Source organism: Sorex araneus, chromosome 3 (genome assembly GCF_027595985.1).
Source record: "Sorex araneus isolate mSorAra2 chromosome 3, mSorAra2.pri, whole genome shotgun sequence".
Taxonomy (NCBI): Eukaryota; Metazoa; Chordata; class Mammalia; order Eulipotyphla; family Soricidae; genus Sorex; species Sorex araneus.
The window spans coordinates 80,433,252-80,455,556 of record NC_073304.1 but is presented as its reverse complement, the minus strand read 5'-3'; the positions used below and the strand labels follow the sequence as shown (position 1 = coordinate 80,455,556).

Below are 22,305 nucleotides of genomic sequence, written 5' to 3'. Positions count from 1 at the left end.
TGCCTACAACTCTCTTCCCGTTGATCAATCCTCCTATCATTAGGCATTTTCAGGGGAACGGGAATTTAGAGAAAGACAAAAGAAAGGAACAGACAGTATTGAATCACAGGTATTTGATACTGTCTATTCAGTACTGTCTATCGAATACTGTCTATGGAGATGTCCTGTCCAACTGTGTGAGCCTGACGGTTCAATGCTAAGGTTGAGTGATAAAGAGACGGGGGCTTTCCCAAGTACTGTTCAAAGGACCCAGGGGCCACTCCTGGAAATACTCTACCAAATTGTGCTGGCCTGATGATTCAGTGCTCAGGTTCCTCTGCTACCTCCTGCCTGCCTCTTCTTGCCTCTTCTTATTTACCCCCTCCATTCTCTCTCCTTCTCTGGTCTTTTCATTCTATAATCTGGAATTAAGGGTTTTCTCACTTTTGGTACCATGCATCCTCTTGTCATATTACTGTATACACCACAGATAAATGAGATCATCCAATATTTAACTTTTTGGATCCCCTGTGGACTCTGCCTCCCAGCCATGTGGGTGATGCATGCTGTTGGTTATACATCCAGGAATTCTTCTTGAGGTGAGAGAGTTCGAGAGACTTCACCCCAGAAGTGGCAAAGGGCAGTGCCAAAAGGGGCACTGTCTCTCCATAATTTGTAGTTATTGCTCTTCTATTAGGAGCAGTTTGGCTTGGCTACCGGCCTATTTTTCACTAGGCAATTATGTTAATTGAGTTACCTGCCATCCTTTTATTTCACCCTTAGTGCAGTCTGAAACTTTGACACTCACAAATCCCTGAGCCTGTGTTAAACTTCTCCTCTGTGCTATAATTCCCCTGCATTGTACTTCCCCATGCAGGGGATTATACTTTCCCCTGCATGATTCCATCATGCCCCTCCCCGCCCCCACTCTCTAATAGTTCCTCTTCCCTGTATTAAGCTGTTTAATTTGGAATAAAGTTTTCTGATTATTTTCTGGTGATCTGTCTACAACCTGTTCCTCCTCTATCAGTCGGGGATCGTCTATTGGCCCAAACACACCAGGAGACCCCATCACCGCAGATGTGATGACATTTAACCTTTTCCTTCTGACTCGCCATACTTAATATATCCTCCAGTCCCATTCATGTTGCAGGAAATCGCATAAGTTCATCATTCCCTGAGGCTGAGCAGTACTAAATTCTGGTTTTGTTTTTAGCCACACCAAATTCTGATGCTTAGGTATTGTTCATGCAGTCCTTAAGGGACCAAATGGTGGGGAATATGACCAGGGTTCCAGCATGCACTCCAGCCCTTTGTGATATCTCCCTAGCCTGGTAGCTGACTTCTTAACAGTACTTGGCAATATGATAAATTGCATTGGTTTGTAAGTCAGGTCTTTGAAAATATAGCAAGTGGAAGGAAAAATTGCCTCAGCATTAAAACTTTAAAGGCCTTAACAACATAGAATTCCACTGTTCTATTGGAAAGCAATGTAGAAAAAATCAGGCTTGAAAAAGTTCCCATAGAAGAAATTTGAAACAAAGAATGGTGGGAGCTCAGAACCTTCACAAAACTTGAGTTATCTTTCCCATTCTATGCTCTTATATAAATGATTCATAAAGAGGTAGAAAAATATTTTATTCAGTGAACCATCTGACTTTAGAAATATAAGCACCAGTCCCACTTGGATTTAAAAGAAAAATTTTTAGTGGTCATTCTTGTCAGTGACTATGATGCTAAGGGACCACCACCCTGTGATGCTTGGGGAACCATCTTGTGCCAGGGATAAAAATCAGGCTTTGGGGCCGGAGCGATAGCACAGCTGGTAGGGCGTTTGCCTTGCACGAGGCCGACCTGGGTTCGATTCCCGGCATCCCATATGGTCCCCCAAGCACCGCCAGGAGTAATTCCTGAGTGCAAATCCAGGAGTAACCCCTGAGCATTGCTGGGTGTGACCCAAAAAGAAAAAGAAATCAGGCTTGTGCTCTACTCCTTGAGCAATATCCTCATCCCAAATACAAGAAGTTTTGACTTTTCAATTTGTCTACTGTTATAACTCCAATACCTAGAACAAGGTTTGTGATATAGTACCTATTTAATAAATATATGTAGGATGGATATATACATCTGTGTATGAATACCTACACATAATCTCAGTTTGGGGACAATCTCCACTTGAAGCTCCCAGAGATTTAGATATTCCTTTACCCTCCTCCCCCTGCTCAGTCTCTATCTCCTTGTATCACACAATACTTGTCAATAAGTGCTTCTGACCTGAACAATACAGTAAAGTCAAAGGGCCAGACTATTTCATCCTGATATATTTAAAATAATTATTTTGTGTTTAATAGATGAGAATGTCACTCAGTAAACAAATTCTATCCTTACTTCATTTATTTATTTTTTATAGCAGGTAGGGCCTTCACGTGCCTTGCACGCAGCTGACCTGGGTTTTATTTCTCCATCCCTTTCAGAGAGCTGGCAAGCTACCGAGAGTATCTTGCCTGCACAGCAGAGCCTGGCAAGCTACCTGTGATGTATTTAATATGCCAAAAACAGCAACAACAAGTCTCACAATGGAGACAGTACTGGTGCCCATTTGAGCAAATCAATGAGCAAAGGGATGACAGTGACGGTGATCTATTTATAATGTACTTTTATTTATTCAATTATTGATTTAGCTGATTGAATTGGGCACGAATCCTACTATATCCTGATTTTAAAGTAGTGTAATCCTGATTTTAAAGTAGTTTAAATTGGGGTCCATAAGGTTAAATAACTTCCAAAGACACACACTATACTGCAGTTAAAGTACTAAGCAAAACAAATGCTATTTCATTTCTTTAATTTTCCTCATCACATTACTACCTCTCTGTATGATGTTCTATACTTCTTCCACATTTTGTATTTACCCCATCCTGCACCCATAATAGAGTGCCAGTTCAGATCTCACCTATTCACTGAAGTTTTTCTAATGTGACTCTTAGCACTGTCTGTAGCACTGTTGTCCTATTGTTCATCGATTTGCCCGAATGGGCACCAGTAATGTGTTTTCATTGTGAGGCCTGTTGTTACTGTTTTTTGCATATCCAATACGCCATGGGTAGCTTGCCAGGCTCTGTTGTGCGGGTGGGATAATCTTGGTAGCTTGCTGGGCTCTCTGAGAGGGATGGAGGAATCGAACCCAGGTCGGCTGCGTGCAAGGTATGCTGTGCTATCACTCCAGTCCTATGTGACTCTTATTCACATTAATCTCTTCCAAAGCCTCCAGAGATAGCTCTCAAGATAAATAAGGGTGAGTTTGAAGGAGTGTATGTACCCTTGAATAGCTTATTAATGCCCCAAACACATTCTATAAGCCATGCTCAGGCTTTTGTTAAAAAGCCCTGTTTATTTTGCAGGTAATACACCTACACTGCAATCCAACCTCAGATTAATATTATCTCATACTCTATATATCTTTCCTAATGATTTGTGTGGCTGGTAATAGGTATACTTGTTAGTAAGGTTTGGTGAGCTGAGCTCACATGGGGGAGCCTGAAGAATGGAGGTCATCAAGAGTTTTCTGAACAGAGTCTCTACTCTGAAATTAGTAATATTCAGGACACCTAAAGATTCCCCACCTCTTTCCAGCTCTGGCTTATGTTGACCAAAGGGGCTTTAACATTTCCCAAATGTGACCCTTCTAATCTTTCTACAGGAGAACTAAAGGTTTATTTCCTATTAACTATTTCTATCTTATTACCATCCAAAAATAGACTTTACACAAACCCAAATTTCTCTCTCTTTAAATACAGGGACATATGCCAACATTAAAAACAATTGTCAATGATCTGTGAAAAGTAATGCCAATAGTTACCTACAGTCTAGAATAATGTCCATACCACTTGCTTATTTCCTCATCTCTAAGTCAATACCACCAGAGCCTGCAAAATTTCACAATAAACTCTCTACTTAAAATCTTCAGTAGACACCCGAGCCTCTTATTGAGTAACAGTGAGTAGCCTTAGATTTTAACTGAAAGGCTAAAGTGCTCATATAAAATGTTGTATTATCTAAAATGTAGGAAGCACCAGAAGGTTAGAAGGTCAGTCATGGTAGTAAGAATACCCATGCTTGTGGGATGGAGAAATGACTCAAGGGCAGAGTATGTGCTTCCATGCTGGAGGTCTGGGCACAGCAGGGGAGAACAGAGAACAGACCTGGGAAAAACCCCAGAGAATCCCAGGATTGTCTCCAATCAGTCCTTGTGAAATAAAAGACTTCTTGCGTTCAAATCTCACTTCCATCTATTTAAAAAAATTTTTTTATTAGTGAGTCACCGTGAGGTACAGTTATAGACTTACAAACTTTCGTGCTTGCGTTTCAGTCATACAATGGTCGAGTGTCCGTCCCTCCACCAGTGCCCGTTTTCTACCACCAATGGTCCCAGCATCCCTCCCAACCCTGACCCCCACCGCCTTCTATATCTGAAGGTCCCTTCTCTATCTGAACTGCCTTTTCCCCCAACATGCGAGGCCAGCTTCTAAGCTGTGGAGTAATCCTCCTGGTACTTATCTCTACTGTTCTTGGGTGTTATTCTCCCATTTTGTTACTTTAGATTCCACAAATGAGTGCAATCTTTCTATGTCTGTTCCTCTCTTTCTGACTCATTTTTCACTTAACATAATACTTTCCATGGTTGATCCACCTATATGCAAATTTCATGACTTCATCCGCCCGCACAGGCAGAGCCTGGCAAGCTATCCATGGTGTGTTCGATATTTCAAAAACAGTAGTGATAGTCTCATTCCCCTGACCCTGAAAGAGCCTCCAATTGTTGGGAAAGACGAGTAAGGAGAGCCTGCTAAAATCTGAGGGCTGAGAGGAATAGAGACATTACTGGTGCCCGCTCAAATAAATCGACAAACAATGGGATGAAAGTGATACAGTGATACATCTTTTTTAACAGCTGCATAGCATTCCATTGTATAGATGTACCATGTTTCTTTATTTATTTAAATTTTTTTATTTTATAAGGTAGTTCACAATGCCTTCTTGTTTTGAGGCCCATTGTTATTATTGAAATGAAAAGGCATCGATCACATCACACCATTTTCGACACTGGAGAAGAACAGTTCCTCGGAACATGTGACAACAAAGGCATTGGTGGCGTCAGTGTCCTTATCAACACGAACTTGGCCATTCGCATTGATTCATTCGAATGCCTAACAACCTGAATCAGATGATTACACTTAAATAGATGTGGCTCACTGATGGCAGTTTCTATATTCGTCATCTACGCCCCAACATCCAACTACGATGAAGAAGAAATTGAAAAGTTCTACATGGAGCTGGAGAAGCTCTATAAAGAATACCACACCTTCTATAAGATCATTGTTGATGATTTTAATGCCAAGATAGGACTGAGGTTGCCCAAAGAACTCCACATTGGGACCCATGGCCTAGAATGGAACGAACAGGGTGAGAGATTGTGTGAGTTCATCATGTCAACCAAGACCATCCATGGTAACTCACAGTTCCAGAAGGCTGAATCTAAACGTTGGACATGGGAGTCTCCCGGTGGACAGTTCCACAATGAAACTGACACATCATATTCAATTGAAGGTTTTGCCTGACCGATGTCGCTGTTGTCCCAAAATTACAAATGGGATCGGACCACCGTCTCCATAATGCAAAATTCTATTTCACAGAACGGGGAGAAAGGTCTGCAAAGTCTAAATTTAAGAAGGGCCACCAAGTGAGAGCTCTTTGGTACTATTGCGGCAATGTGGGAAGATGCTATTGTTGACAACATCGACAAGGAATACAATCGACTGGTTCAGCACCTCCATGACTGCGTGAGAAATGCTGAGAGTGGGAAAACCACAAACAGATGCTTGTCTTCAGAAACTCTCGAGCTCACTCGCCAATGTGGTTTGGCATAAGCCTCAGGCAATCACAAGCAAACATCCAAATTCGCAAAGATGTGCAGAGAAGCGATAAAGGAAGACCTCAAAGAGAGAAGAGCAGCAGTGTTGGCTAGTGTGGTAGAAGCTGGGAAAAGTATTCGCAACACTCCCCTGTCCTTCACCAACTACAAGACCAAGATGACTATCCTCTGATGTCCTGATGGGTCTATCACACCTTCCAGAAGGGCAATGGAGAGGATTATTCACAACTTCTACTTGGATCTCTTTGACAGCCAAATCCACCTGCCCACATACCAAATTCCGCAGGATGAATATGTTGTTCCCAACGTCCATCCTCCCTTCTGAAATCTGACATGCCATTTCATTGGTAAAGATGCATACAGCACCTGGTCCAGACAAGGTCAGACCCAAACACCTGAAGAATCTGCCACCAGTACTAATCAATACACTGGCTCGGCTCTTCACACACTACCTGTCCGAATACAAGGTTCCATCCCAATGGAAAACCAGCCGGACCGTTCTGTTGTACAAGAAGGGAGACTAAATGACATTGGCAACTATCGCCCAATCTGCCTATTGTCCGTTGTCTACAAGTTGTTCACTCGAGTCATCCTGAATAGAATAGGCATAACACTAGACAAAGGACAACCATGCGAGCAAGCTGGGTTCTGAAAAGGATTCAGCAAGATCGACCTTACCTACACTGTGACCAAGCTCATTGAAGTTTTGTGAGAGTTCAAGATGCAACTCTGTCTACGTTCATCAATTTAAACAAGGCCTTTGATTCTGTTGAGACTGAAGCGGTCATCAAAGCCCTAGCCAAACAGGGCGTTCAAACTCAGTACATCAAGATCCTCCTCGAGCTGTGTTATGGATTCACCACCAGGATCTCACCATTCTACAAGGAAGTGATTACTGACGTAAAAAGAGGGGTTCGGCAGGGTGATACCATTTCACCAAAACTCTTCAGTGCCACCCTTGAGAAAATCATGCAACGACTCGAATGGGAAGGAATGGGAGTGAAGATAGACAGTCAGCAACCACACCACCTCCGCTTCGCTGATGACATCATTCTAATAACACCAAAAATTAGCCAAGCAGCACAAATGCTGACTGACTTCGACCGTGAGTGTGGAAAGGTCGGACTGCAGCTGAATCTCAGCAAAACAATGTTCATGAAAAATGAACGAGTCCCTGATGTTCCATTTGCTCTCAAAGGAATGAACATCTCCGAATGCAGCAGCTATGTGTGCCTGGGTCGAGAACTCAACATGAGAAACAACTTGGCTCCAGAACTGCATAGGAGAAAGAGAGGAGCATAGAACGCCTTCAAGAGCATTGAATAAGTGATTAAGAGGAAGAAGAATCTCCAGCTCCGGACACAATTCTTCTACTCCACCATTCTTCCTGCACTAAAATACACCTCAGGGACCTGAACCCTAGGAAAACAGGATGAGACCACTATTCAGGTCTCCCAAAGAGGAATCAAAAGAGCTATGCTTGGAATCATATTTCACTCAAGCAAGAGAAGGAATCTGGAGTTCCGACCTCTGTCGACGATCAAGAACCAGGGACACTGTTTCTTTTACCAAGGCATCAAAAATCAGATGGGCCAGTCACATAAAGCAATTTAGAGATGACCGCTGGACTAGAGCTATTATTAACTGGATTCCAAGGGACATCAAAATCCACCTACGAGATGGTCAGACTTCTTCGTCAAAACCCTGAACAAACAGTTTGAGGCTTTTCGTGTTCCTGGAGCGAGCAGATACCATTGGGCTACACTAGCACGCGACAGGGATGAATGGAGACATTACTGGCGCCCACTTGAGCAAATTGAAGATCAACGGGATGACAAGTGATACAAATGATACAAGTTCACAATATTTGATTACATTTAATATTCAAACACCAATCTCACCACCATTACACCATCCCATCACCAAATTTGTGATGTTTCCATCTAAAGCCCCAATCCCTGTCCCAAAGCACAACCAAAATATATTTTGTATTGTCTGTTATGAAGAACCACTGAAAATGCTTACAAAAAAGTTTTCATATAGGAAGCAGTGTTAAGATTGTTCTATTTTGGCAGGGTCTATTAAAACATTCTTTAGGATATCATTAACATGTTGTTAAAGGTTTAGTGATGTGAACTTTCGTGTATATTTGAAAATATGTATATATACATAAATATATATTTCTGCCTATGATTTATTGCCTACTATCTGTACCCCATCAAATGTGGTGTTGGTACTTATGGAGAATGGGTAAGGAGTATCTTATGATGTGTTGCGTGGCCACATTTGCGACCACCGTTCTTAAGGAAAGAGAAATAAAAAGAAAAAGATGTCCTCTACTAAATCATACTTGGGAGGTGCGTGGGGGGCAATAGGGAAACCAGGGACATTGTTTGAGGGAAATGGACACTAGTGAAGGGATTAGTATTGGAACATTTTGTGCCTGACACTCAATCATGAATAGCTTCATATCTTTGAAACCCATAGTGGTTCCATTTTTATAAAGCAATGGGTAACACATTACTTTGAGATGTAAATTCTGAGCACTTTGGATATGGAGAAACTGAGGCACCCCCCAGTTAAGGCCCCCTTTCCCAGAAAAAGATACAATACAGGAGAATCTAAAGGTTTCAGTAAGAACAAGAGAGGACCACCAAAACCTCCAGACCTTTCCTGTGGCATCACCCAGACTAATTTTTTTTTATTAGTTTCACAGATGTATTTTTTCAGTTCCTTCCAGGATTTGGGATGTCTTCTATTATTCCATTATTATTTCTTTTGTTATGTTTTCTGTTCTTTTTTCTAAAAAGATTATTTTATTTTTTATTAGTGAATCACCTTGAGGGTACAGTTACAGATTTACATATTTTTGTGTTTGTGTTTCAGTCATATAATGCTTAAGTACCCATCCCTCCACCAGTGCCCATTCTCCACTGCCAATGATCCCAGTATTCCTACTACCCCTCCACTCTCTTCCCCCACCCCCCACCCCCGCCTTTGTGGCAGGACATTCCCTTTTGTTTTCTCTTTCGGGAGTTGTGGTTTGCAATAGAGGTATTAAGTGGCCATCGTACTCAATCTATAGTCTACTTTCAGCACACATCTCCCATCCTGGGCGGGTCTTCCAACCACACTTTACTTGGTGTTCCCTTCTCTATCTGAGCTGCCTTTTCCCCTAGCATGTGAGGCCAGCTTCCAAGCCGTGGAGCAAACCTCCTGGTAATTATCTCTACTATTCTTGTGTTAGTCTCCCATTCTGTTATTTTATATTCCACAGATGAGTGCAATCTTTCTATGTCTGTCTCTCTCTTTTTGACTCATTTCACTTAGCATGATATTTTCCATGTTGATCCACTTATATGCAAAGTTCATGACTTCGTCTTTTCTAACAGCTGCATAGTATTCCATTGTGTAGGTGTACCGTTTCTTTAACCAGTCATCTGTTCTCAGGGACTTGGGTTTTTTCCTGATTCTGGCTATTGTAAACAGTGCTGCAATGAACATACAAGTGCAGAAGTCATTTCAACTACTTTTTTGCCTCTCTGGATATATTCCCAGAAGTGGTATTGCTGGGTCAAATGGGAGCTCAATTTCTAATTTTTTGAGAAGCGTCCATATTGTTTTCCAAAAGGGCTGACTCAGTCAACATTCTCACCAGCAGTGAAGGAAGGTCCCTTTCTCCCCACACCCACGTCAACACCAATTGCTTTGGTTCTTTCGGATATGGACCAGTCTCTGTGGTGTGAGATGGTATCTCTTTGTTGTTTTGATCTGCATTTCCCTGATGATTAGTGATGAGGAACATTTTTTCATGTTTCTTTTGGCCATTCAGACCTTTTCTTTGAGAAAGTTTCTGTCCATTTCATCGCCTCATTTTCTAATGGGGTTGGATGTTTTCTTTTTGATATCACATATCTTTTATCAGTTGCTAATGTTAAGTTCCTGAATATGTTTTGCTTTCTCTATTTAAAAAAATGGGTGTTACCCGGGTTGATCCATAGACCCCACATGGTCGCCCAAGCCCACCCACCAGAATTACTCCCTGAGTCAGAGCCAAGAGTAAATCCTGAGCACCGCTTGCTGGGTGTGACCCAAAAACAACATAAAAAATGAGCTATGGGGAGTAGGTATACTGGTAATGGGTGCGGTGTTGGTATTATGTACAGGAAAAATCATTATTAACAGTATTGTAAAACATGTAATCTCATTCAATAATAAATAAGTAAAATTTTTAAAAGGAGGAAGGGTTCCCAAGCAGTGCTTTGGTGCTCGGGAGTCCCACCAGCAATTCAATAACTAGGAGACTGATGATTCAGCACAAGGACCCAAGATTATGATTCTGCTTTGGCACTGCAATGTGGGGGATACCTGGACCATCTGACGCTGGGGAACACCAGGGTCATATTCATCCCCGTGCTCAGGTAACATGAGGGGCCCTAACCATTGCACCATCTCCCGATCCCGGTATTTTCCAATTTATTTATTTTATTATTATTATTGGGCTGGAGCAATAGCACAACGGGTATGGCGTTCCCCTTGCACGTGGCTGACCCAGGTTTGATTCCTCCACCCCTCTCTGAGAGCCCGCAGGCTACTGAGAGTATCTCGCCCGCAGGGCAGAGCCTTGCAAGCTACCCTTGGCATATTCACTATGCAGAAAAAAGGAACAAGTCTCATAATGGGGACATTACTGGTGCCTGCTCGAGCAAATCGATGAGCAACGGGATGACAATGACAGTGATTACTATTATTATTATTATTATCTGCTTTTTGGGTCACACCCAACAATGCTCAAGTTACTCCTGGCTCTGCACTCCAGACTTACTCCTGACAGTGCTCAGGGTACCGTATGGGATGCCGGGAACAAGGCAAACGCCCTACCCGCCGTAACTATCACTCCGGCCCCCCAATTTATTTATTTATTTTTTTAAATAAGATCTTATCACTTCCTAAGTTTGTGTTCAACAGAAAATCGTACTGGAAGACATGAAACCTGCCACTTGAGTGCTTACCACCCACTAGGCATTAAGCCGGGAAGTGGGGTGGGGTGGGGTGGGGTGGGGGGGGGGGGGCTCTGTGCAATGCCTGTCGTCAAACCGTCAGAAAACGCTAAGCACGCCTGGACGTGACCAACCACTGAAGTTTCAAGAACCTTGCGGGGGCTCCCCGAAAAGAGAAATGAGTGAGCTGGCCAGTCCGGGAGAGCTGGAAGGGAGCTTCGTCCAAGCTGCCCCCACACAGGCCAGGCCGCCACGGAGCGCGCGGGTCAAGCGCCACTCTGTGCAGACGCTGAGGAGACGCGCCCGGCGAAGCCCTGACTGACCTCGCGGGTTCTAGGTTAGGGCGAGCAGGCGGCGAGCTCAGGCCCGCCGGTCGGGGCTGCAGCCTCCTCTGTCAGGAATTCGGGAGGAAACGGGGACGTGCCCGAGCCCCGTATTCTCTACCCCGCGCTCGGCGTTGTGGGCTCGGAGCGCCCCGCGGCCCGGGCGCGCGCCTGTAGGTGGCGCGGGTCTCCGGGGAGACGCGAGGCGGAGCGGGCCTGGAGCGGGCCCCGGGCGAGGGGGAGCCTGTTTCCAGCCGGACCCGTCCCCCGGCGGCGCTCCCGAGCCGCGCCGCGCCGCGCCTGCGCACTAGGGCCGTGGTCGCGCCGGCCCGCGGACGCGCGTTCGCTGCCTGTGCGGCGTCCGCCCGGGCCCTTCGCGTGTCGCCGCCGCCTGGCCGGCTCCAGGTGCGTGAGGAGGAGTTCCGGAACCCGGGTGTGCGGTAGAATGCCCTCCCCGCGCGCCCCTTGGAAGGCTCTGCCCTGCCCGCCGTCTCCCCCGCGCCCCCCGCTCCCGAGGACTCCGGAGAAGAGGGCGCCGCGTCCTCGCTCCCGCCCGCGTCTCGGGGGACGGGCGTCCCGGAGGATGACGGCGCCCGGGGAAGCCGCTTGGCTCCAACCCGGGGAGCTCCCCGTCGCGTGCTTTTTCGTACTCGCAAGCTCGGCGCCAGCCCGGACCCTGGGCACTTGTGCCCCACCCCCCTCAGCTTGGCCTCGGGTGGAACTTGGCCCAACACCCCGGCGCCGCGCTCGACCCCGCGGTCCGTGGAGGCGGGAGTGTCGGACCCGGGTTCGCGGTGGGAGCGCCCCGCGAGGGTCGAGGGCTCGGGCCGCAAGGGCGGTTCGGGGAAGCCGGGCCGAAACCGCTCGTTGGAGCGCAGAACTCCGAGCCCAGCGGCCAGGGAGGCCGATTTCTCCCCCCTCCTCCCCCACCGCCGCCACCGCTGACGGGGGCAGAGTTTTTCCCCTCGCTTCTTACTCGCTTCGTGTTAACGGAACCAGTTAGACTGGGGGGGTGAGGGTTAAAAAAATAAAACACATTTTCAGCCTGGAAGGAACGTATCCCCCAACCCCTTTCAGTTTTCAGTCTTCCAACAGAATCTTGTTGTCAGAATCAATTCCTGCTTGAACCACTGAGGTTGAACTCTCCACCCACCCCAATTTAACAGGAAAAAGCACCCACGGTTGGGCTGCGTTTTTTTGTTTTTATTTTTAGTATAAGATTTTTTTTTTAATGATATCAAAAAAGACTCAGTTGAAGGAGGGTTCAAGACTCTTATGAAATGAATGTGCACCTGTATAAGTCCAGGAGGCCCTGAGCTTACAGCTTGGGGACCCCTGAGCTGTCACTTATAAATAGGAGATGAGATCCTCACTTGTCATCCTTGGGCCTGGCTCTATGGGCTCTTAATGCTTCCCACATGGCGTGGAGGCAGGTGACAATCATTTTCAGCCTTAGTGCTTAATGGTAGCGAATCATCCATAGACTCATTCTGGCACTGGAATTGGAGATGTCAGTTTCTATTATAATCAGAGAAAGTAGTGTGCACGGCTAGTGTGTGATTTCTCCCCCCAACCCAGTGTTCTGCAGAAATGTTTACAGGAAAGGAAGATAGACAATGGGAGTTATAGTACCTGACTCTATACCCAGCCATAGGCAGCCAGCATGGAGAAGCACAAGACTTGACCTGGCTGCCCTGGGCTGGGAAAAGCTACTCTCCCTCCACTACATGTATGCCATTCAGAGCGGGAACATTGCAGTTTTGTGGGAGGCATTTGCGTTGGCAAAGTTTCACCCTTTCCCCTTTGCTAGCTAAGCTCACTCTACACTGCATTTCTCACACAGGTACCTAGTGTCATTCCAGTCTCCTCCACCAAGAATGCCCTAGTAGGAGTGGGGAGTTGGGACGAGTGTACGTGGGAGAGTTGCTTTTCTCCATTTTGACGTTTCCCTCCTTCCTCTCCTGGCCTACAGAAACCGCACTTAAGAAACTTCTCTGCACTGAGATGATTGAATGCTATGTAGCCTTCTGCTCCTCATCCACCTCGAATGGTTCCATTTAATGGACCACCAGAGAGGCAGTACTGCTTTTGTCTTTTCAGTGTTGCAGTCTTGAAGTAAGTGAATAAAGGCTTGATTATTAACTTCAGTTTGGCTCTTTGTCATAATGAACCACTTAATTGATTACTCATTCGGAATTTCCAGGTTCTTGGCAGTTCATTGAACGTAGAGCATAATTCTCATAATTGTGAATGTGGGTATTTAAAGACTTGGAAGTTGATCACCTTCAAGTTTTTAAAATATCTATCAGTAACACCAATTGTTGTTTATGAGGATCTAAGTTTCAGTGTGTCCTTTGTAATTTATATAATGACTTGTAGTCAGATTATTTTGCATAGGTTTGTGTGACATATTTCATTTGGCCCCTAAGTAGATTCTTGTAATAATTATCTTGGATTATATGGATCTATTGAATGAAATAAAAAAAGTCCCTTTACATCCCTTTCCATAGTAATCCTGTCTCATCAAATGAACCTGGTCTTAAAAATTACTGCTTTGAGTACAGTGATTTGTTGTCAGTTTCTCTAGTGTTATGTGAAGGGGTATGCGAGGAACAGATTTCATAACTGATTTTTTTCTTCTTACTGCTTCATACAAAAGCTTCACAAAATATGACTCAGTTTACTATTTTCTGCTCTTTTTTATTACACAAATTCAGATTATGATCCACTAAGCTGATTTTGCAGTACATTAGTAAGTAGTGATATAAGAGTGAAAGATAGTGTGCGGTAACTAGTTGAAAATACTTGGGCTGGAGAGAGAGAGCTTAAAGAACTTTAGGACTAAGTGCATACTTTGCATGCAGAATACCAGATTCATTCCCAGCACTACATGGTTTAATCACTGTCAGAGTGACCCCTGAGCACTGCCAGGTATTGCCCCAAACCCAAAATTAAATAAGGAAAAATATTTGGTCAATAAATATAATTTGGGGAGAGGGTAATTCAAAGAACCCTGAGTTTCAGTGTGTTTGTAACTTTATGTTTTTTAGAATAGGGATTCTTAAGCTTTTCCACTTACAAACCCTTTCTTCACAAGAAATTTTACATGATACTAGGGATATAAGTATATAAAATAAATACAAATATCAATCATTTGCTGATTTTTAAAAGGTCAGATTTATTTTAAAACAATTTTAAGGTTGTTTGCAACTCCACATTCATTATAATCCTGACAGCTGGAAGAAACTAGTATCTAGAAGATATTAATTAGCAAATAGTTTATATATTGGATTCTTAACACATTAATTGAAAAAAGAATTCCAGTGAACTTTTTAAATTTCAGCTAGAAGACATTAGAATGGGGGGCCTAGAATGAATGGTTTCTCTATCAGCGCTGTGGATCAAACCTAGGTCCTCACAAGCGGGAGGCATGCAGTCTACTGCTGAGCCATATTACCCCAGACATTTTTGTTTTCTTGGATCAGACTTCCTTATTTAAGGAAACTAAGTGAAAAGAAGTATGGGAGGAAAAATAGCTTATCTGATAAAAGTTAGGGTTTAAGTTGGTTACAAAAGTACCTGATAAACTTTTACATGTGTCCTTTTTTTTTTAATACTTTATCTTAACTGAAACAGAAGTACTTCATTATATTTCCTGAAAAATGAGCCATACTCAACTTTAAATTATTTTAAAATTGTTTGTACTTTCAGAAATTCCACAACAAAGTTTAAAAGGATAACTAAAAAGAACTAAGTTTACTTACTGTGTTTTAACTTAGTTATAAATAATAAAATTGATATTAGATAGATAAGGAAAAGGTTTTGAGAGGCCAGAGATAGTATATGCAGCTCTCCCTTGCATATAGCTGACCTTTTCAATCTGTAGCACCACCTATGGTCCCCTGAGCACCACTGGATATGCCCCCCACCAAAAAGAAGAAAAAAAGTTTTAAATTTTGATTTAAGCGAAGTAGTGCATTTGCATATCATCTCACAGTTTTCCAACATGTTCAGATGCATGATCTATACTGAATCTCACAAAAGCTTAATATAGGCAGGCCAGGAGGCATATTAGCTTTTTAAGAGATGAAGAACCTATATTTCCTTCTGCTACCAAGATCACATGTGGCAAATTCAGGTCTGGAGCTTAGGTTTTACTGTTCTCTTGGTTGTACATGTTCTTATTAATCTAAAGAAGAAGTAATTGAGAATATATTGATATAGATAAGGATTCTAACTTTGATAACCAAAACATTCTATTTTCAGACATATCCATGGTATGCTAAAGTATGTCTCATTTGTAATAATGTTTTTATTTCTTATACTAGCTGCCTTAAGGGTATCTTTAAAATTGATAGCAACTAAATATTCATAAAAATACTTAATGATTAAATAGCAAAATTGGAATTAAAATATCTAATGTTAAGAATCTCAAGAAAGTCGCCTTTAAGCATAGCATTTAAATTAATCAGAACTGGGGCCAGTGTGAAAGCCATAGTGGTAGGGCATTTGCCTTGCATGTAACTGACCCTGGTTCAATACCCAACATTACATATGGTCTCCTTAGCACTGCCAGGACTAATTCTTGAGTGCAGAGCCAGGAGTAACCCCAGAGCATCACTGGGTGTGACCCAAAAAGCCAAAAATAAATAAAAGTAATTAATTAGAGCTGTATTGAATTTTAAAACATTTCCTTTGAAAAATGAAGCATTTATTTATGTGGTAAAGTAGTCATCCAAAATGATTATTCACTTCTCTGTGGTGCTTAGGCTCTTGGGGGCATTCCCAGTAGTGCTTGGGGGTTAGTTTTGTTGGGGATCAAGCAGCTTTGTGTATGCCAAACATATGCATCAGCTCTTTAAGCTATTTTTTTAACCTTTTAAATTTTTAGCACAGGAAAAGAGAGATTCTTCTTTATCCTTAATCTCTTATGTCAAAGGATACTTTAAATTTTACTTGTTTCCATGTAAATAGATGATTTTAAAATTAGCACTTTTTTTTTAAATTTTTAGGAATCTGTGGAATTTTGAAAATACTATGGAGCCCATCAGAGTGTGTCACTGAAGAATAAAATGGCTGAAAATTTTAAAATGCTAAAGATTCAACAGTGTGTAGTAGCCAACAAACTAACTAAAAATAGACCATATATTTGTAATATTTGCCTCAAGCACTTTGAAACACCGTCAAAGCTAGCGAGACATTATCTTATTCATACTGGTCAAAAACCATTTGAATGTGATGTGTGTCATAAAACTTTTAGACAGTTAGTCCACCTGGAGAGACATCAGTTAACTCATAATCTGCCTTTTAAATGTAGCACCTGTCAGCGCCACTTTAAAAATATGAAGACATTCATCAAACACCAACAACTTCACAATGAAACCTACCAGAATGATGTTAAACAGGTCAAAAGATTGTTGGAGGACAAACAAGATAAAACAGTGTATGGAGAGGAGAGATGGGCAGTGCATCCACATTCTAAGTCTGATCCTACATACAACCCTGCAAATAAAAGAAAGAATATTCATGTATGTAAAATCTGTGGCAAGATGTTTCCGTCGCAATCAAAACTTGATAGGCATGCACTCATTCATACTGGTCAGAGGCCTTTTAAATGTGTCCTGTGCAGCAAATCTTTCCGACAGTCAACTCATTTAAAAATTCACCAACTCACACACTCAGAAGAAAGACCTTTTCAATGTTGTTTTTGTCAAAAAGGATTTAAGATCCAAAGCAAACTTGTGAAGCATAAACAAATCCATACGAGGAATAAGACTTTTCAGACCCTTTCATTAAAAGGAAAGAGTACAGAATCATGCCCCTTGCCTAATAAATTAAATACAAAGCAAGATGGTTTTGAAAATGGTAATGTAGGTGAATCTGAGAATAGTCAACTTGGTATCCACTCCATTTATATCGTCCCTTTTCAATGTCCAGAATGTGAAGAATGTTTCGAATCACAACAGATTCTCAATGGACACAAGTGTTTTCCTGCCAAAGGTGGCAAAACTCCAAGCAGGCTCAAAAGAAACTACAGCTATAAAACTATTGTTAAAAAAATCTTGACGAAGCTTAAACGTTCTGGGGGTAAAAAATTAGATGACTTTCAATCTGAGAAAAAAGTATTTAAAACTAGTTTCTTGAAAAAATATGATCTTGTTTCGGGTGAGCAAAACCCTGAACATTCCCAGAAAGTGCTTACGGGTTCTCTTTTCAATCATGGAACCTATAATAAGACTGTTGGCAGTAAAAAGAAGAAAGCATTGACTTTGCCGTTATCTTGGCAGAAGCACTGCCAGAGCCAAAATATGGGGAAAAACTTGAGAAGCATCCTTACAGCAGAAAACATGTTGATTCTGGATAATCCAGTGAATAATAAGGATGTGCCTACCTGTGACCCATCAGGTGAGGAATTCTATGATAATTATGAAGTGCTTCAGTGTGGTTTTTCAGTTACAAGTGAAAACATGCATACTGGACATAAGATATGTCCTTGTGACAAATGTGAAAAAGTATTTCCTTCTATATCCAAACTACAAAGACATTATTTAATTCATACTGGACAGAGGCCTTTTGGCTGTAATGTTTGTGGGAAGTCTTTTAGACAGTCAGCTCATTTAAAAAGACATAAATTAACTCATACTGAAAAGATTCCTTATAGAAGATCTCTTCGCCAAGTAGAATTGGAACACTTGGACAAACTTTTCAGTCATTCTGGTGATAATATTAACTGTAATGCTTCCCAGCAGTGTCAAACTCCGAGTTTTCAAAAACATAATGTCTCAGATTCAGATCAAATATCAGAAATAAAAGTTAAGTCAGAGTCGGAGGATTTCATTCTTGGTGACCCCTACAGGAAAAGGCAGCCCTATCTCTCTAATGAGCTTCTATATTCAGAACAGAACCAACATAGTCATTGCTATAATTATTCAGAGTCCCCGGAGAGGAATGATGGCCTTCTTTACCAATGCAGTGTTTGTTCTAAGAGTTTTAGGTCTCCATCTAAATTGGAAAGACATTATCTAATTCATGCAGGGCAGAAACCCTTTGAATGTTCAGTTTGTGGCAAAACATTCAGACAAGCTCCTCACTGGAAGAGACATCAACTTACTCACTTTAAAGACCGACCATTCGATAAGTAGTTGTCTTTAAATTCTGTTATGTAACTGATTGAACCTTTAACACCTTTGCGGTTTCTCTGGTGATCTTGTTTTTAAAGCTTGAGTTACACACACACACACACACACACACACACATTTTTTTATCAGAAGGACTGCATTAGGTTGAATGATTTCTTAGGCAGTTGCTTCCCAGCATAGTAAAGTAAAACACATAGAAAACTAAATGTTTCAGGAACAGCCAAATTCAATATTTAGAAGGAAGAATGTGATGATGACAAAGTAAGTATTTAATTTTGGCTATATTAATAGTGTTACCTCTCAAAGATGTGCCAATACTCGATCACATAATTTTTAGGAATGACTAACACCTTGATTTCAAGACCTAGGTAAAAATTGTGGGTTTTGGCTGTATCAAATAGCCCCACAATATTTCATTATAAAACAGCATCTTTTAGTCCACCTATGACTCAAATTCCAGTGCAGTCTTTTTCTTATAGTTTTAAAATTACATTAATGAGAAAGTGAATGAGAAAGCAAGTGTTTTCATTGATCTTTTTCCAAGCTATTTTTGGGATTCCTGGTTTTACCTTCTTTTCCACAGGAAACTCAAATTGCTTTTTTGCCCATCTTGCTCTTGTCTTTCACCAAAGAATTTACAAGAAGAGAGAGGGTAGGATGCACCTCTATACACTTATGATGTTTACTTTCCAGGTAGACATTAGTCTAAGTGCCATACTTTTTTGATGGGTATACAGTATTATCTTTTGACAGGAAGAACTCTGTTTTCTTATTAATGATTGATAGACTTAGCTATAAACCGTGCATAGCCACAAGAGTTTTGCATTTGTGTTACTAAAACTTCATTACAGTGCCTCTTTAATTGGATGGTTGTTTTTTGAGTTTACTTGTTCAGTTTGACCAGATGGTAATGACTATTTATGATTTTAGTTTTTGTTCCTTAATATGATTTGTGCAAGGTTAATGCTAAAGAAAATTATTTGAATCCTCAGTAAATTTTTTAGTAAGATTTTTTTAATGCTCAGAGAGTTCAGAATGTCATTTTTAAAAACAGTACTGTCATAATTTGGCAGGGGGGGATATTTCACTTCTAAAAGATTTATAGGGACAAAGTGTCCTTTATATTTACTATTTTTCTATCAAACCTCTTGGAATGTCATATTCTAGCAACAAAATACATCTAAAGTGAAAGAAAAACAGGAAGGTATTTATCTTAGCATAATAAAATACAGTGACAAGCTCTCTATTGAAAATAAATAGCTACATGAACAGTTATGACTTGTACCTTGGACGAAGAGCTGTCTTTGGAGTCAGGAGGAGAGATATATTAAGCTTGGTCTGCTGATGCTGCAGGTAAATTTTGAAAAACCAGTGCAATTTAAGGATATGAACACTATTAATATATAAAAACCCAAAGATGTGCAAATGTGCAGAATAAGATGTTTTACAAATACTGTCTTTAGGTTTTTTTTATATTTTCAAGTACAAGCAAGTAGATGGTTTGTAGAATTTGCTTTACACAAAACTGTTCAAGAATACATCCGTTATATGAAAGTAAAAAGTAATTAGCTCATATTTTCCAAGAATAAAGATTCAAGGGTTTTTTCCTTTTGAAATGCTTGAATTTATATATTCGGAAATTTCCTAAAATGGTTATGTAATTTTATTTGAAGTAAAATGTCTTGTATACTTATTTCCCACACTACTAGGGAGAGTCCTAATAGTGGTGTACCTGTATGATTATTAGACTCTCTCTCTAAGTGGCATTACTATGCCTTTTATCCTTTTTTTTGTCCATGTCTTTTAAAACTGCTTCATATTGAAAGTTGGAGTACTGTAAAAATTTTGTAAAAGATGTACTGTAGTGCTATTTCAAGTACCCTGAAAGAAAAAAGACCTCATTACCTTTGAAAGCTTCTTGTAGAAAGTTTCATAGGAATGAAAATAAACTGTACATGCATGGTAAGAAATTAAATATTGATATTATATAATGATTTTGCTGCGTGCTTTAACGGTATTGTTGAATCAGTGACTGGTTTTCTGGAAAAGAAGTAAACTTTGTAAATTTCTTTCAAGAGAATTAGAAGAAATTTTTTTTTAGGAATTCTAGGTTGTAGCATTGTTATTTACTAAAGTAACTTAACTGGTTGAGTTACTGGGAATATTTCTTGTTTTGTTCTATAATAGGGCCTACAATTTTAGTACATTTAGTACAAAATGTGTGTGTGTGTGTTCAAGAAAACTAGATGCTGGTTATAATTCTTAAAAACTTTAAATTTCAGAATAAAGTTTCAAGTTAAAAAGTTTGGACTTTTTTTTTAAAGGGGAAAAAAGACAGTACTGGAACAAGGTACTGAGAGTGAAATACCTTCTTGGGCCTACCTCATTTCACCCTCCATTGAACTTCTTACATAAATATTCCAATCTTCTTATTTTTTGTCTCTTTGATAGCTACTTATTACCTAGAAAACTTTATGGCCTGTTGTATGATATGTTACTCATTTATTTATCCTCTTTGGCCTTTATCTCCAGATTAATGCTAAATAATTAGAAGCCCAGGAATGTGATTCAGTAGTAGAGCACTTGCCTTGCATACATGAGATTGTGACTGGGCACTACTCCTCATGCTAAGTGATCCCTACTTACTACTTTCTGGAAGCTACTCTGTTAATTGTCACTGTAGTGAGTATCCTTAGTTGTGAACTACAACATTTTCCCCCTCATAATGTACCAGTCACATGGTTTGGGTGGAACCCTAAATTGCAGCTCCAGCAGACAATCCTGAGAATACAGCCTATCAGAATATTCTCATCTCCCCTCATGGCTGTTCAGAAATGAGTAACCCAGGTCTAGCCAAGCCAATGTTTAGCATTATCTTGGCCAGAGTAACTGGCTCAGGAGTATTTGACATTATTGACATTACTGCCTTATGAAACAATTTTTCTCAGTCTGGTTCCTTTGCTTGGAAGGGATTATAGAAATTCTTGGAAAAATTATAGAAAAGGTTTACAATAGAGGAAAACCATTGAAAGATACAATTATAGAATATCCAAAGCCATCAGCCAAAAATTTGGCTAAGAGAAAAAAGGTGGTTAAATACTGTGTATTGTATGACAACTAAATATATTTTAAATAGATATTTCCACATGTTTAGATCACTTAAAATGGAGACTATTGACTTAATAGCTTATTGCTTAAAAAAATAAGATAAACTATAAAGGTATTGAATATGTAAATTGGCGAATTGCTCATCACCTCGATCTTCAGCTACCCAAAACTATAATAAAATCATGTTCCCTTTGAAAACCTACTTGGGGCTCACTCTAGAGTAGGATATATAACTTACTCCAGGATAGTTCTTAAAGGTGTGAAGCAGGTGCTTTGCATGCATGTAATCATGGATTCAATCCCTGCATAGCCCAGGTAACCCCTGAACATATTTGAGTATGGTCCTGGTGACCCACAATGCCACTAGGTCTGAACACCACATCGGGTCTGCACAGGCAAATCAGTATCACCAGCATTGATCTCGAAGTGTCCTAGTACCATTGGAGATACTCCTGTGAAAATAAACAGAACCACTCTATCCTTCTGTGTTGTGCTTTATGATCCCAGTATATTTTCAGTGATTTAGGATGAGGACCCAGAAAAAATGATGCAGTGGCTTAGGATGCCTGTCTCAAAAGCATATGGTCACAATTCAAATTCCCAGAGCCATTGTATGCCACTTAGTGAGATCCTGGCAGTTCTGCTGCTTGAGTCTCCAGGCACTTCTACCTGCTTTTCATGGCAGCACAAGCACTTTCTGGCTACACTGCAGCCACTACAAAGGATTGTGGCCATCTGATAAACTCCACAACTAAAAGGAAGTGGGAGTCCTGGCAAGTATTTTCTACTCCAGCAAGCATTGAAATCACAGTGTGTGCGCCACA

General features: G+C 41.1%; 1 protein-coding gene across 1 annotated transcript in view; it reads left to right on the top strand.

Moving 5' to 3' along the window:
• Positions 1-11,538: 11,538 nt before the first annotated feature.
• Positions 11,539-22,305, top strand: part of ZNF770 (zinc finger protein 770) — an 11,248-nt gene continuing 481 nt past the window's right edge. The window contains exons 1-3 of the mRNA XM_055133764.1: positions 11,539-11,639; positions 13,207-13,349; positions 16,247-22,305. The exon at positions 16,247-22,305 is cut by the window's right edge and continues 481 nt beyond it. Of these exons, the coding sequence (XP_054989739.1) occupies positions 16,307-18,376 (2,070 nt within the window). The 5' untranslated portion in view covers positions 11,539-11,639; positions 13,207-13,349; positions 16,247-16,306 and the 3' untranslated portion in view covers positions 18,377-22,305. The remainder of the gene's footprint in view (positions 11,640-13,206; positions 13,350-16,246) is intronic.